The sequence below is a fragment of the Chiloscyllium plagiosum genome, chromosome 14 (assembly GCF_004010195.1).
Source record: "Chiloscyllium plagiosum isolate BGI_BamShark_2017 chromosome 14, ASM401019v2, whole genome shotgun sequence".
Classification (NCBI taxonomy): Eukaryota; Metazoa; Chordata; class Chondrichthyes; order Orectolobiformes; family Hemiscylliidae; genus Chiloscyllium; species Chiloscyllium plagiosum.
Window position 1 is genome coordinate 79452970 of NC_057723.1, and position 16116 is coordinate 79469085.

At 39.3% G+C, this 16116-nt stretch overlaps 1 protein-coding gene across 3 annotated transcripts in view; it reads left to right on the forward strand.

Moving 5' to 3' along the window:
• The first annotated feature begins 1428 nt into the window (after positions 1–1428).
• LOC122556833 (matrin-3-like) overlaps positions 1429–16116 on the forward strand; it is a 54716-nt gene continuing 40028 nt past the window's right edge. The window contains exons 1-2 of one of the 3 annotated variants that reach the window (XM_043704065.1): positions 1429–1529; positions 13136–14202. In XM_043704065.1, coding sequence (XP_043560000.1) covers positions 13309–14202 — 894 coding nt within the window. In that variant the 5' untranslated portion in view covers positions 1429–1529; positions 13136–13308. Of the gene's footprint in view, positions 1530–5116; positions 5614–13135; positions 14203–16116 lie in introns of those variants that run through there. The other 2 variants (XM_043704063.1, XM_043704064.1) reach the window with 2 other exon arrangements.

A 16116-nucleotide genomic window follows, 5' to 3' on the forward strand; every position in this document is an offset into this window, starting at 1 on the left:
CTCCTTAACTCTATTTGCCAAAGCTATCTCATGTCCCCTTTTTGCTCTTCTGATTTCCCTCCTAAGTATACTCCTACTGCCTTTATACTCTATAAGGATTCACTTGAACTATCCTGTCTATACTCGACACATGCTTCCTTCTTTTTTTTAACCAAACCCTCAATTTCTTTAGTCATCCAGCATTGTCTACACCTACCAGCCTTTCCTTTCACCCTGACAGACATTCTCTGGACTCTTGTTATCTCATTTCTGAAGGCTTTCCATTTTCAAACCGTCTCTTTACCTGTGAACATCTGCCCCCAGTCAGCTTTTGAAAGTTTTTGCCTGATACCGTCAACATTAACTTTCCTCCAATTTAGAACTTCAACTTTTAGATCTGGTCTTCCCTTTTCCATCACTATTTTAAAACTAATAGAATTATCGTCACTGGCCCCAAAATACCTCTATCAACGGCCCTGCCTTATTTTCCAAGAGGAAGTCTCAGGTTTTGCACCTTCTCTAGCAGGTACATCCACAGATTGAGTCAGAAAATTTTCTTGTACACACTTAACAAATTATTCTCCATCTAAACCCTTAACACTATGGCAGTCCCAGTCTATGTTTGCAAAGTTAAAATCCCCTACCATAATCACCCTATTATTCTTAAAGATAACCGAGACCTCCTTATGAGTTTGTTTCTCCATTTCCCTCTGATTATTAGGGGGGTCTATAATACAATCCCAATAAGGTGATCAGCCCTTTCTTATTTCTCAGTTCCACCCAAATAACTTCCCTGGATGCATTTCTGGGAATATCCTCCCTCAGCACAGTTGTAATGCTATCCCTTATCCAAAACGCCACTCCCCCTCCTCTCTTGCCTCCCTTTCTATCCCTCCTGGAGCATTTGTATCCTGGAACATTAAGTTGCCAGTCCTGCCCATGTTTCTGTAATTGTTATGATATCCCAGTCCCATGTTCCTAACCTTGCTCTGAGTTCATCTCCATTCCCTGTTAGGCCACTTGCATTGAAATAAATGCAGTTTAATTTATCAGTCCTACCTTGATCTCTGCTTTGTCCCTGCCTACCCTGACTGTTTGACGTGTTTTTGTTCTCAACTGTACCAGTCTCATATTCCCTGGCTGTTCTCTGTTTGGTTTGTCCTATAATAGTAGTGTTGTCCCAGTCGAACTCATGTTGCTTGTCAACTGAGTGTGTGGCTACTAAAGATAGCTGTATAAACTTAAAAATCACACAAAACCTGCTGATAGTCCAACAGGTCTATTTGGAAGCACTAGCTTTTTGAGCGGCGCTAAAGCATTTCCAAGAGCTAGTGCTTGCAAATAAACCTGCTGGACTATCACCTGGCAATGTGTGATTTATTGTAAAGGTTGTCCACCCCAGTCTCCATGTCATACGCCGTGTGTGGGGGTGGGGTTGCCACGCGTGCGCAGAGTGGAGGCAGCCGGCCGCGCGCGCGCAGTATGGAGGCGGTCGGCGGTATGGGCTGCGCGTGCGCATACCGTTTTCTCGGGAGGACGGGTTGCTCGAGGTAAGAAAGCGGGAGGAGGAGAACGGCGAAACGAAATGGAGCAGAAAGCCGAGGGGCTGCCGGCTGTCTCCAGCGGGCGCGGGGTGGAGGGAGGAAAGGGCGGAGACGTTTCGGAGCCGGGCCCTCTGGCGTGGAGCGGGCAGCCGCCGTGTCCGGCTCCCTCTGGAGCCGCGGAGCTTTGTCATTTTGTCGCTGGCTGAGTCGGCGCCATTTTGTTTGTGTCGATGGAGAGAAAGGGGCTGGAAAATAAACACCGCAAAAGAAAGAAAACAAATCAAAACCCGCTCAATAAATGTTGCTGAAATATAACCCTAGGCCGTTAGTGAAATACAGGGGACTTGGAGAAGATCAGGGATATCAGTAACCCCCCCACCAACCGGGAAACAAGAGCCAGTGAAATGGATAGTGAAGAAATTAATGGTGGAGTGGAGAGACTGGGACTTGGGAAGGCCTCAGGAGTTACATGGTTAAAGCCTGAGTGAGAGCCAGTGGGGGTGGGGAAGCTTGATGGCACCGTGTGTTTAAGAAGAAGGGAAATCTGGGCAAGGGACGGAAATCAATGTGGCAGGAGAAAATATCTTGGAGAGAGAAAGAAGGCTGACCGTAATAGGAAAGAGTTCTTTCATCCCTGAGCACATTGGTTGAGGTATTGGCCAATCTATTTTAACTCATTCCACTTGCCCTCTTTCATAATCGACTCTGGGCCAGCAGAATAAAATATCTAGTTAATTAAGTTGGAAATCTTTTTTAAAGCTCATGGTAGCATTCCACAAAATCTACATTTTTTCCCCCAAGCTATGTGTGATGGGTGTGCAGAACAGCTTGATTTTATTTTCAAATCTTATTTAAACCCTGGATTTAATGGGTGCCTTTTTATTGCTAGATACTCTTGTTGCAACTGATCTTTCCCATTTAGGGCAGCTGAGGGTTAACATGAATGCACACTAACTAGTCTACATCAGAGGCAGTACGTTTTCGTATATAAGCTTCTAAGCAGTATTGAACCTGGGTCTTCTGGCTAAAACAGATGGGAGCAAGCCATTCCCATCCCCTCAAATGACTTCAGAAAAATGTTGTTATCGCGTCTATTGTTCTATTAGCCTTTCTGATTATTTTTCAGACCTGATCTGACATTTTAATGGTCTACAAATGTGAAACACTTCATCTTTGGATATATGCAATTTTGTGTTGCCAAGTCATTAATAAATTTCATCAGTAGTTGAGATCCCAGCACCAAATCATTGTAGAACACCACAAGTCAGTTCCTTCCAATTTGAGTACTCACCTACTGTTTTAACTTCTGTCTAATCAATCTTTTCTCCAGGTCACTAATTTGGATTTGTGAAATGGGATAAAGAATGAGATGGGCAAATTGAGTTGAGAGGTGGATAGGAAATTGGATACGAAGTAGGAAAGAGGTGAAAGTCAACAAAATGCTAATTTTTTTTGAGACAAAAGGGACCTAAAGTATACCAAACGGAGAATGAGTTCAGAGTCTATTCAGGACAGTATCAGAGAACAATTTGTTCTGGAACCAAACAGGATGTTCTAGATCTGGGTAATGTGTAACAAGGCAGGATTAAATAATGGCCTCATAGTACAGGATCCTTTTAGGTAAAAATGATCATAACAGAAAGATTCAAACTCAGTTTAAGGGTGACAAATTTGGGTCTGAAGCTATCATTCTAATAAAAACAATTAAAAGGATATAAAGATACATTTAGCTGAGTTGGTGTGAAAAAATGCGTAGAAAATGCATGGCAGACGTTTAAGGAAGTGTTTCTTTATTCTCAACAAAGATACCTAAATTGAGACAGGAAAATGATACAAGGTAACAATAAAGAAAGCTAAGGATAGTTTGAAACTAAGTGATCGTATCTGTAGTGCTGTAAAGGCTGGTGTTGGTCAGAAGATTGGGATTTTTTTGACTAAGCCCTGAAGAAGGGCTAATGTCCGAAACGTCGATTCTCCTGTTCCCTAGATGCTGCCTGACCTGCTGCGCGTCTCCAGCAACACATTTCCATCTCTGATCTCCAGCATCTGCAGACCTCATTTTCTCTTCATTTTTTTGACTAAGTAATAGGAATAAGACAGTTAGTGTTTCTACAGAAAATATAAAAAGCAAACAAGTGTTTTGTATCTGTCTTCACAGTGAAAGATACAAAAGGCATCCCAAGAAGAGGGCAAAAGTGGGATGGGAGGGAACTTGATCTCTGGAGAAAAAGTACTAGTAAAACAACTGGGACCAATGGCTGATAAGTTTCTCTGCATCCTAAGTTTTTAAAGAACTAGTGGGTTGCATTAGTTGTAATTTTTCAAAATTTCATTGGTTCTGGCAAGATCCTACTGGATTAGTAAACCGCATGTAACACAACTATCCATGGAGGGAGATAGCAGGAAACTCTTAAGCCAGTAAGTGTAATGTTTGCTAATGGTTAAATGCAAGAATTGATTATTAAAGAAGTAGGATGTTTTGTGGAGGAGTGTTGGTTATTTGAAGATATAACAAGCAGCTGAATAAAGGGGAACCAGCAGATGTAATGTATTTGGATAGCCAGAAGGCACTTGATGATTCACGTAAAAGTTTATAATTTCAGATAAGACCTAATGGTGTCATGGTTGTGAGTATGTTCGCTGAGCGGGGAAACCGATTTGCATACGTTCCGTTCCCTGTCTAGGTGACATCTTCAGTGCTTTGTAGCCTCCTGTAAAGCGTTGCTGACCTGTCTCTTCTGGAATTTATTTGGTTCTGTTTCTGCTGCTCCTGGTTGCCAGTTCCGGTGGTTCATTGTAGTGGCCGGTATATTGGGTCTAGGTCAATGTGTTTGATGGAGTCTGTGGCTGAGTACTATAGCTCTAGAAATTCTCTGGCTGTCCTGTGTTTAGCTTGTCCTGTGATCGTTGTGTTGTCCCAGTCGAGTTTGTGGTTCTTGACATCTGTGTGTATGGCTACTAGGGGCGATGAGTGGCATTTAGTGGCTAGTTGGTGTTCGTGGATGCGGATTACTAGTTGTCTGCCTGTTTGCCTATGTAGTGTTTTGTGCAGTTTTGCATGGAATCCTGTAAATTACATTAGCCTTCCACATGATGGGTATGTAGGGTGTTTTGTCCTGGATAATTGTTGCCTGAGCGTGGCTGTCGGTTTATGGGCTGTCATGAATCCCAGTGGTTGGAGAAGTCTGGCTGTCAGTTCAGAAACGTTTTTTCTGCAAGGTAGCATGGATAGTGAGTTATGTCATGGCATGTGCTCGTTACATTGTTTGTCTTAGACATCTGTGGATGAAATTGCAGGGATATCCCTTATTGGCGAATACTCTGTAGAAGTGTTCTTCTTCCCTTTGTGTGTTGAAGCCCTTTTAAACAGGGTCCTCATGCTGCTTCTCTTGTATGTATTTGAATGGTTGCTGTTGTAATTCAGGACCTGGTTGTTGTATATGACTTACTTGTACACTTGTGGTGCATTCACTGTTCTTTGTATCATCACATTCAGAAATAGGACTTGGTTGTTGGTTTCCTCCTGTCTCTAATCTGATGCCTGTGAGTATGGTGTTGGTAATCCGGTGTGTATTCTCGATTTCTGTCCCTAGTAGCTATACACATAGATGACAAAGACCACAAATTCGACTGGGACCACACAACGATCATCGGACAGCTAGAGAATTTCTAGAAGGCTGGCGGTCAGCTATGGACTCCATCAACAAGCAGATTTACCTAGATCCAATATAACAGCCACTACAACAAACAAACGGAACCAACAACCAGAAGCAACAGAAACAGAAGCAAATAGATACCAGAGGAGACAGTACAGCAGCGCTTTACAGGAAGCTGCAAAGCACTGAAGATGTCACTTAGACAGGGGACGAAACATCAGCAAATTAACATCTCAGCTCATCAAACATACCCACAACCGTGACAACTGACACCCGAGCTGCTAACCTTTACACAAACCTTGAAGACCCAATGGTGATGGGACGTTGTTAACATTGTTCGTGAACCAGTTAACTGACAGGAAACCAAGTTGGGAATGTATCATTTTCAAGTTGGCAAACAGTAACTAGTGGGGTTTTGCATGGAGGTGCAAAAGGTCTGAACTCTTTACAATCTACAAATAATTATGAATTAAATGATTGATCAGACTGTATAGTAGCCAGATTTACTGAAGATGTAAAGATATGTAGAAAAGCAAGTGAGTAGGGAACAAAGAAACTGAAAAGGAATATAGATGGTTTAAGTGAATGGACAAAACAAAATGACATGGAATTCTAGTGAAGGAAAGTGAGATTGTCACCTTTGTTAGGAAGACTATAAAAACAAAATTATTTGAATGGAGAAAGTGTTTAGTATACTGTCGTTCAAAGGTATCTTGGTGTCCATGTTCATGAAGGAGAATAAGTTGGAATGAGGTACAGTAGATAATTAGGTAGGTAAGTAAGTAGACAGGGGTGGGGAGTATATAGGGAGAGTTTGGTACGAATGTATGGGTGTCATCACCTGTAGTATTAATTTGATTTTCTTGTCTGAAGGATATATCTGCATTGGAAGCAGTTCAGAAAAGGTTTGCTGAACTTCTTGGGATAAAGGAGTTGATAGTGAGGAAAGATTGAACAGATTGAGTTGATACTCAAAGTTTTAAAGAATGAAAATGGTTTTATTTAAACATTTGATATCCATAGAGCCTTGACAGGATAGATGTTGGGAGGATGTTTACATCTAGAATTAGGTGTCACTGTTTAAAAATCAAGGGTTACCCATTTAAGAATCTGGGTGTGGAAAAGACTTGTTTTTTGATGCTATCAGATTACCTGTTGACAAACTGAATGTTCTGCTAAGAATAATGTGCTTGTTGGATAAGGTGCTGAAGCGTAGTTTGGGAATGCATCCAAGCAAGTTGGCACTGTCCAGAGATAGGAGAAATAAGCCAAGTTGAGGGGGAAAGATTCAGACTTTGTGACTTAGAAATTTGTTCAGTTCTACACATTCTGCCATTCTCATTCATGCTTAACTGTTTTGCTACATTGAACTGATGGGTTTAGACTTTTATTAACATACTCATGAATTTACTGTTTCATTATATATTTTGCTGCTCTTGAGTTAGAATGCAGAGTTTAATGTGTATTATAGACCTGTGGGGTGTCTCAGACTGAATTAACAAAAAGTAATTTTGATTTAAATTCTGATGACTGAGTAATCACATTGACCAATACAAACTTTACAGTAAAATTTCAATTTTAAAATAATGTTCATCAATGTTGATAATTTCATTTTGGTAATTTTGATAAAAGGCTTTGAAATATACAAGTGACTTCAGTATTCTTGCCCTGTATTTAGGTGTTTTCCATAACAGCATTAGTTATCCAAACTGGGTATTGTTCATGTATAATTGGGACTATTTCATATTAAGCTAATGAAGGCGATAGAGGTAAACCAATTTAAAACCAGGTATGTGAAAGGTGTGAAATCTCAAAGTCTAGAGTTTTGAAAGAGAGACATCTTATTTCGTAGAATCAACTGACATCAGAAGAGGCCACTAACTCCAGTGAGCCTTTGGCTGAAAATGTTAACCAGTTTGTCTCATTTCCCTGGTCTTTCTCTGTAGCCTTGTGAATATTTCTCTTTATTTGTTTAATCCTTTTTTTGAAGTTTGCTTTCCCCACCATTTAAGGTAGTGCATTCCTGTTCATAACTTGCTGAATAGAGCACTCTCATCTCCCCTCTGGTCTTTTTGCTAATTGCCTTAAATCAGTGCTGTCTGGCTTTTGCATCATTGAACAATTTTTTTCCCCATCAAATTTTGAACACCTTTGTCAAACCTCTCAAATTTTTCTAGTTTTTTTCATTTAAATGATCTCCCTCATTCATCCTACCAATATACTAAGTCACTTGTGGGCCTGAACTACCTTCCAGCAAAACAAATAGGCTTTTTAGTCACTCAAACTTTTTATGGCTATTCAGTAAGAGTAAGTGAGGACTGCAGATGCTGGGGATCAGAGTCGAGACTGTGGTGCTGGAAAAGCATAGCAGGTCAGTCGGCATCTGAGGTGCAGGAGAATCTGGCATAAGCTTTTCTTCAGGAATGTGTGGTGGGGAAAGGGGCTGAGATAAATAGGGGTGGGGGTAAGGTAACTGGGAAGGAAGATGGACAGGTGGGACAATTCGAGAGCGGTGGAGAGTTGGATCATGGGTGAGGTGGAGGGAGAGGAGATGAGGAACCTAGTGAAATCGGCGTGGATGCTGTGTGGATGGAAGGACCCGAGTGGAAAATGAGGCATTCTTCCTCCAGACACTGGGTGGCTTGGTTTTGAAGGTGGAGGAGGTCCTGGACTTGCATGTCCTTGGTGGAGTGGGAATGAGAGTTGAAGTGGTCGGCCACGAGGCAGTGGGATTGGTGTGTGTGTCCCAGAGATGTTCCTTGAAACGTTCCACCAATTGGCGTCCTATCTCCCCAGTATAGAAGAGACTACATCAAGAGCAAGGGACAGGGTAGATGAGGTATTTGGATGTGCAGGGCAATCTCTTGCCGGATGTGTAAAGAATAATTTCGGGCCTTGGATGGAGTTGAAGGTGCAGGTTTTATGCTTCTTAAGGCATTAAAGGAAGGTGGAGGGTGGGTTGGTTTGGGGGGGGCGGGCAGGGGTAGAGGTGGGGGTGTGTGGACCTATCAAGGGAATCGCAGAGGAAGTGGTCTCTGTGGGATGCTAATGAGGTGGGAAGGGAAATGTATCTCTGGTGGTGGAGTCTGATTGTAGGTGGCGGAAGTGGCAGAGGATAATGCATTGTATCTGGCGATTATCCTTATCTACCTCTCAGGATCTTACAAATTTCTGCATTTTTAATTGTATTGAGAAAGATCTCTACCTGTATGAAGTGATATAAAAACAAAATTTTGGAGAAACTCACCAGGTCTGACAGCATCTATGGAGACAAAATCTGTTCATGTTTCTAGTCCAATATGACTTTATTGGGCTTTGTTTCTGTCCACACATGCTGCCAACCCTATTGAAATTTTCCAGTTCTGTTTCTGTTGAAATCACTAGAATCTGCAGCACTTGGCTTTTAATTTGTCTTGAGGTGGTGTTTGTTATCACCCCTGAACGGCCTCGCTGTAATTTTGAGGGTGATGGCTTATTGTTCAAGATTCCCCTACTAATGAAAATAGTTCTGCATTGAATCATTTAAATACCATAATTAGACTACATTTTGATCACCCTTATTCAAAGCAACACAAAATGAGTTTATGCAATCTTGTAATTCAAATGTTTTAATCCAGTATCATTCAAAATTTATATTGTTCCCCTTTATTGAGTTTCCACACGTGTGAATTGAGGAAAAAGGTCAGCTGAGGCAAAATGAAGAACTTATTTTTGTTTAGCATGACTTGATTTTTGTACACGACTCTCATTAGAAAAGAATGAATCCCGTACAATTTTTAACAGCTTAGTTTATTTGTTCCTTTGCATATTCGTATGTTAAACTTCAGGCCCCAGAGCCCCATTTAAAATTGCATCATTTTGATAATGTTGCTTCCTCTCATTCATTCTGTCAGCATTATGACATAAAATTGCACAGTTTTTCTGCAACCTGATAAAACGGTTAGCTCTAAAATGGGTATTCAAAACAGTACAATTTTGATTAAATAACCTTGTGGAAATTGGGTTTCTCTGCCTAAGTGTAACCTTTGTGCCTTCCACCATCAGTCATACTGCACAGCAGAAACAATCTGCTTTTCTTTGGCTGGAAAGGAAATTGGCAGGCATGTTGCTTTATATTTGTCACATAGACCTATTTATTCATAGTTGACTATATACCTGAGCATGTGATACCATGTCAAATATTCTTATTACATATGAAATTGAAGAGAAATTCTGTACTCCAGCTTCATAGAATCCATGCAGTGTGGAAACAAGCCGTTCAGCCCGAGTCCACACCGACCCTCTGAAGCATATTCCACTCAGATGCACCCCCTTGCCTATCCCTGTAACCCTACACTTCCAATGGCCAAACCACCTAACCTGTGCACTTTTGGACTGTGGAAGGCAACTAGAACATCCCATAGAAACCCACACAGACTCTGAGTGGGGGAGTTGGTGAGGATGTGTAAACTCCACACAGACAGTCGCCTAAGGCTGGAATTAAACCCAGGTATCTGGGTTTTACACACTGCATCCTTTTATAATTTAGGTTACTTTTTTATTTGCTTTGTGTTCAGAGACTTTTGATTTTCTAACTTGTTCACTTAAAAAGAAATATAGATATGTATTTGACATTACAATTTTAAAACATTGTAGGTGTCTGTTGACTGGAAAGTGGTATGGAACTGAGTTTGTGATTTCACCAAGCAGCTTTTCTGTTATGATAAATGCTGGTTTCTCAGTGGGTAAAAAGCAAGTTGGATTCTTTAAAAAAGAAAACAAAATAACTTGTAGGTTTAGAATGAGGTGACCAAAGGATCTCTGAATAAAGATACAGTTTAGATCCCAATTTGAAGTATTTCATCTGCTGTAATGGAATGTTCTGAAAAGATACAAGTTTAAGCTGCTGTCTTATTTGGTAGTTATCGTTTTCCCTAGACTTTTTTAGGCTTCCTATTTCAATTTTAAAACTAAAAAGAGAATAGCAAATGTTGATGAAGGAGAAAGGGGAAAAAGAATAAGGATTTTAAGCTTATAGCTACTGTAAGCTGGTTGACGGAAGTGCAAGAAATAATTGAGAAAGAAAAAATTAGCGTCACAAATTCCGGTTACTGCATATTTTCTGTTTCATTCAATGGTGCCATTCTCAACTCTGATGAAAAAGTGGCTGCAAAACATGTAGCAATATGAAAGTGTCTCATGATGGGACCTGCCAAAATGTTAATTTTCTTTCTATTTATCTATTTGAGTCCATATTATTTGTCTGGCTGAGATTGCTCATGGACTCTGGATGAAGAATCATTACTGCTTTTTTTTGGTGCTGCTGGAGGTTAAATCTCCATTGCTGTATCAGACAACAGTTTTAAATACTCCTATGCTGTCAGTCCCAACTTTATGCATGGTGCTGAACAAAGCAAGATTTTTAAATCGTCAATTAATCAACCACTTGGTAATTGAGAGCAGGCCATTTTGTGTTAAATGATCTGTATTTTTAATAAATCAAACCTATTTTAGCAATAATGGGAACTTGTTGGAGAACCTTCCTATCTTAGAGATGACAACCCTGCTAAAATGGACAATATGTTTAGGAAGTATGTATTCCTCTTGGTATTGAATACCAGTAGTTTTTCCTCGTTACCAATCCAAGCTCCCATAGTCAGAGACACTTGATAGATTCATCCTCAGTTGAATTTCTTTGTACATTGGCTTTCCAAAAGTATGTGATGGTAAGGCTCCAGAATGGCTTGAGCAATTGAGAAACGTTGCTGAAATTCCCCAAATGCAATTAATTGCACAATAGCATATTTTTATGTATTGACAAAGAATTGTTTTAAAATGCTACCTTTCCCTCCCAAAAATGTTTTTAATGACGAAAAAGGAAATAGCTCCTCTGAATTGAACCATTGTTGCCCGCAATAACTGAAATGTTTTCATTGATCACATTCCTCTTAATAAAATGGTATAGTCCTTATCAGGTAAACTGTTATGGAACCAATTCAAGTACCATTGGGGTGCACAAGTAATTTTCTTGCATTTTAAATAATAATTTATTTACCAACCTAATTAACTATTAATTTTGGTGTTTCTATACCAAAAGAATGTTTAATTTTGTAACGGAGGATTCACATATTTTCATCAAACAAAATACTTGTCATGGGAATTTCACAATTTGTAGCTTGCTTCTAATCCATCTGAATATGATTTTGGTTTGAAAAAGATGTCTGTCAACCTAATATTTTGTATTAAAAATACAGACTTTTTGAGCATCCAGTCGTGTAGAATTCCCTAAACATACTTGGTTCAATTTCCACCGTCATTTGTAATGGGTTATCATACTAATTTGACTTCAGTTATAACTTTCTAAAAATAAGTCTGATTCTCTGTTGATTTTGTGACTGCTTGATAAGTAATCCCAAGCTGATTTCAGTCACACATTGATCTTGGTTAGAAAATTATCAAATCTCCAATTTTTCTTCATTATCTAGCAAAGCAGTATCTTCTGTAGCAGGTAAGTCTTGCTGCAACGGTCACAAAAGCTCTTTAAATTGCATATGCTGGGCCAACCTTGCTGTGGATGCTTGAAAGACAGAATGGAATTGATGCCATTATTGTACCAAGTTGTAGAAAAAACCATTAAACAGATTTGAAGTGTAGTGTTTGCTGTGCAGACAGTTTATTTTTATGCAACTTCAAACTCTGAATTTTTCTTTTTTTAAGAAAACATTTTTCATTCCGCAGAGTATGCCACTATATTGAAAGGTTTCCACTTCAATTCAGATATTTTCCACATTATATCAAGGTGCCTTGCTCTGAAGAATAATACCACTAAAGCTATGCTGTTACTTTGTTTTTAATGGTGTTTGGATTCATGTCTTTTGATGTTTTGGCAATAGTCCAAAAATATACAATGGTAATTTCTCATTGCTTTATCTACCATCTTTTGAGTGCTTGTGCACTTGGTGCTTAAAAGCATGAATCAGCAAGGTAGGATGTGTTGTTCAGTCTTGAAATTTTGGTTTGATTTTAAACCCATGCAGAGGTAAAGTTTTCATTTCAGACAACTTCTAGGATGAAAATGTTTGTAACTACCTTTCTATGTATAACTTTCAACTGGTGCAAGAAATTCATGGAAAAACACTTCCTTGTAAGCAATTGGTCATGAAGACAACATGTGCTGAACATCAGCAGTGTTGTAAATGTAATTATCCAACAAACAGTTCTGATTTGGGTTGGATGCACAGTAGTTACATTTCAGCATTGCAACTATTCCTTGTAAGCCAGTTGCTGTTTTAATGGTCCTTGTTGACTTTGTTCCTTTATTGCATATACCTTGAATTCTGTGCACACTTTTTATTTGTTACTAGTTAATTTAGATTGCAGACTACTTACTGAACAATATGTTCAAGAGACATGTTCTTGCAGAATGAGTTGTTAAATCATTGATAGGTCCTTTTTAAAAAAAACATTTTATCAAGTCTGAAATGAGTGCTGTAATATGCGCACAACCTCTTCTTTTTCAGTGGCTTACAACACATCCATTCATGTGTTACTTCCCTTTCTAGCAATGGTTGCAATATCTTAAAATTTACAAAGGTATTATTCTAAAATGTTACTATAAATTTATTTGTGATCTTCAAAATGCCTTAGATATCCTATAAGAGTGGGTTGGAAAATCTTGTTTACTTGACAGTTTGTTGGCCAGTTTACCATTTTTGATGTTGGCACTGGCCATGTTTTCCCACCGACATGCCTTTTGAGATTCTTACCATTTCTTGTTAAGAGGTTGTATAGAGTACAAAGAAATTATCCCACTGCATTGGATTTTGCATGCAACTATGAAATGTTGCATTCGATCTTGTTTAAACTGTCTTTCTGCAGACCAGTTTTGAACTTCAGACTTTGAAGATGGATCGAGATGCATGGTCCTTTCTGAGGCCTTGAGATCCCTGACCTAACATTTTTGTTTTAACTTTTCAGCCTGGCAAAGTTCTCTGAGGAATCTGTGCCATTACTCGCATCAGCCATCTATTAGACGAAATTAGATAGTGAAACCGCTTTCTACAGAGCCAACAAAGGCTATCTACTAACCACTGAAGAATTACTTTATCCTGCTCTTGCCAGTTTTGAACTAGACTCTCTCTTGTGCCAGAATGTCATTGGGTAGAGCCCAGCAGGATCACGGTCGTGGCATGAAGAAAGATGGTCATAATATTGGATTCTTTCCTGCAGCACAGTCTGCAAATGTCCATGTGAATCTTGGGAGAATGAACCAGGGTGCACGAATGGGTGGCTATATGAATTTTGGACAGGGTCAGGCAGTGAACATGCAAGGTGTGGGACAAGGACATCAAAGTATGTCTTCAGGTGGAGGGCCCTCTCGATTCAGCAGTGCTTTGCCTTCCTTGTTTGATGTAGGCAGTCGCAATCAAACATCAGTTGCCGTTCAAAAACAGATTGATGCAGACAGGGCGAGTAATATTTTGGCTACCTTTGGCCTTTCATCCAGGGACTTGGATGAACTGAGCCGCTATCCTGAAGACAAACTTACTCCTGAATCCTTGCCAGACATTCTTATGCAACTTAAAAGAAAAAGGAATGATGAAGGAACATCTTTGAATTACAGCAGAGGTGACAGTTCTCCTCGGGATGATCGTTCTTTCAGAACCTCCCGCAATGAATGGGAGGAAGAGAGGCGCTTTCGAAGTAATTTTGAAGGTCGTGATCCTGACGCTGATCCAGTGGTCAATTATGACCATGGTTCCTCTCGAGAGTCGAGTTCTAGATATTATGACAGGAAGGACTATGATACTGAACGATTAAGAGGTGATGACTTCCGTAGAGATGATATGCGTATGTCTGAGTCAATATATGATTCCGATTATGGAAAAATGGGGCCCTCTCCTTCACGTGGGCAAGAAAGGCCTCTTTTTGAGAGAAAGCGAGGATCTCCTTCACTGAGCAACATAAACGATTACCATGGTTTCTTGCCAACAATGTTCCCTCATTTGTGTTCGCTGTGTGATGTAACTGTTCATTCTGTGAAGGTGAGTGACCTCTAATTTAAAAATTGCTTTTTAAAGTATAATTCTGACAAACGGCAGCTCTTGTTGGACTTTTGGAAGCATCATTTGAGTCTTAATTTGTTCCAGATACTCATTGGAACGTCTTAGCAACATGAAATACTGCACAGAATCTTTTGTTATTGTCAGTTTAATGACAACTAACATCCATTTAAAAGCAAGTTATCATTTATAGTATGTATCTCAAATTCATGCACAGAGTGCTGGTGGAAACTTATTATAGTTTGGACTTGGTGAAATCAAAGGGGTGTGCAGTACTTGTAACCCACTGGCATTACCTGTCAATTAAAAGAAGAGGGGAAATGACTTTCACCATCAGAAATTATGTGCCCGCCTTGGCAGTTAGACCATATGTTATGAAGTTACCGGGCCTTAGATCTCGATTGTTTATCTATGTTAATATTTTGATGCAACTTGGTGCATGCAAAATGCCTTTCTCCAAACGACAATGCTCAAGAGAGGATGGTGTGTAATGCACACCTGAATGCAAGACTGGTTTCCTTTCACCATTCAACACTTTGGCTTATGTTTTCCTGTTTACCTTGTGACAATGTCCTCTCGTTCCCCTTATTAACTAAAGTTGGAGCGTTCTGAAATATTACCAGTGAAGACATATTTGTGTAAACGAAAGTTAAGTTGACACCATCTGTGGTCCAACATCCAGTTTAGCTACATTAAGAAGATTGTTTCCAACATCTGTTTGGGATTCTTTCTTAACCAGGTGGTTGGAGTCCACTTTGGCTCAGATGCTTTTAAGTGATTTTAGGATAAAAACTTCAGTGAAGATTAATGTAGATGGAAACGTTTATCGACGTAAGTGGTACAGTACTGTGCACACATTTGATTTTGTTTGTTGCAAAGTGTTGGCTGAAAATTTTAATTGGTTTAAATTCCTTTGAAAGGGTTGGAATTCTAGTAATCAGGAAGGTTTGCTATTTATTTTGTACATTATTAGTTATATAGGTTTATGTAAGAAAATAATTCCATATTGTAAATTTGTTTATGGAAGTGTGCTGTAGAAATATTTTTGGAAACTGCCGTCTCAGTAACATTAGAAATAATTGCTTGATCCAGGTAAATGCATATAATCATGTTTATTCAAGCCAAAATTCATTATGGCCTCAATATACACCAAGGTATGGCTCAATTACTCTTGTGGTAATTTGGGATTTTCCCCTCTGAAAACATGACACATCTCATTAAGTGACTTCCCTTACCTGTGACAGTTGTGTACCAATGCCCAGTATTGTTGCTTTTCAATTTGGTATCTGTTGGTTGGTCCTTGGTGAGGTTATTGTCTGAGTGAAAAACATTGGTGCGTAATTTTTTGTAACTTCTCAGTGCAGAGTCAAATGTCTTTGAATTATTGGTTTTCAGATGGCCGTGGTTTACAGTAATGGTTGTTATTGGTCTAAATTGGTGCCTGGCATAAATTCAAAGCACTTGTCTTCATTTCAAAAACTAGGTTTTAGATTTGATAATTTATACCAATATCTGGCAACATTTAGTTGATATTACATAGATTTGCTTTCTTGCCCTTTCTCACTAGGAGCGGAAGCAAATTTTTAAACGGTGACAGTGCAGTAATTCATTCTGTGTGTAAAGATGGGACTAAAGAATTAACCACAGTGATTCATCTTTTCAGTCAAACTCTCAATGAATAACCAGATTGTGAAAATCAAGAAAGAGCTTGAAGTTGCTTTGACATGTTGCCTAATTGAAATATAGATAACACCAGTATTGTACTCAAGAGGCTCTGGAACCAAACCATTACTTTAGCAGAAAGCGAAGAATTTCTTGATTCAAAGTAGACAGAACTAAGATTGATAAAATCTATCAGACAACTGTATTGAATGGAACCTTTTTCATGTTTTCCTG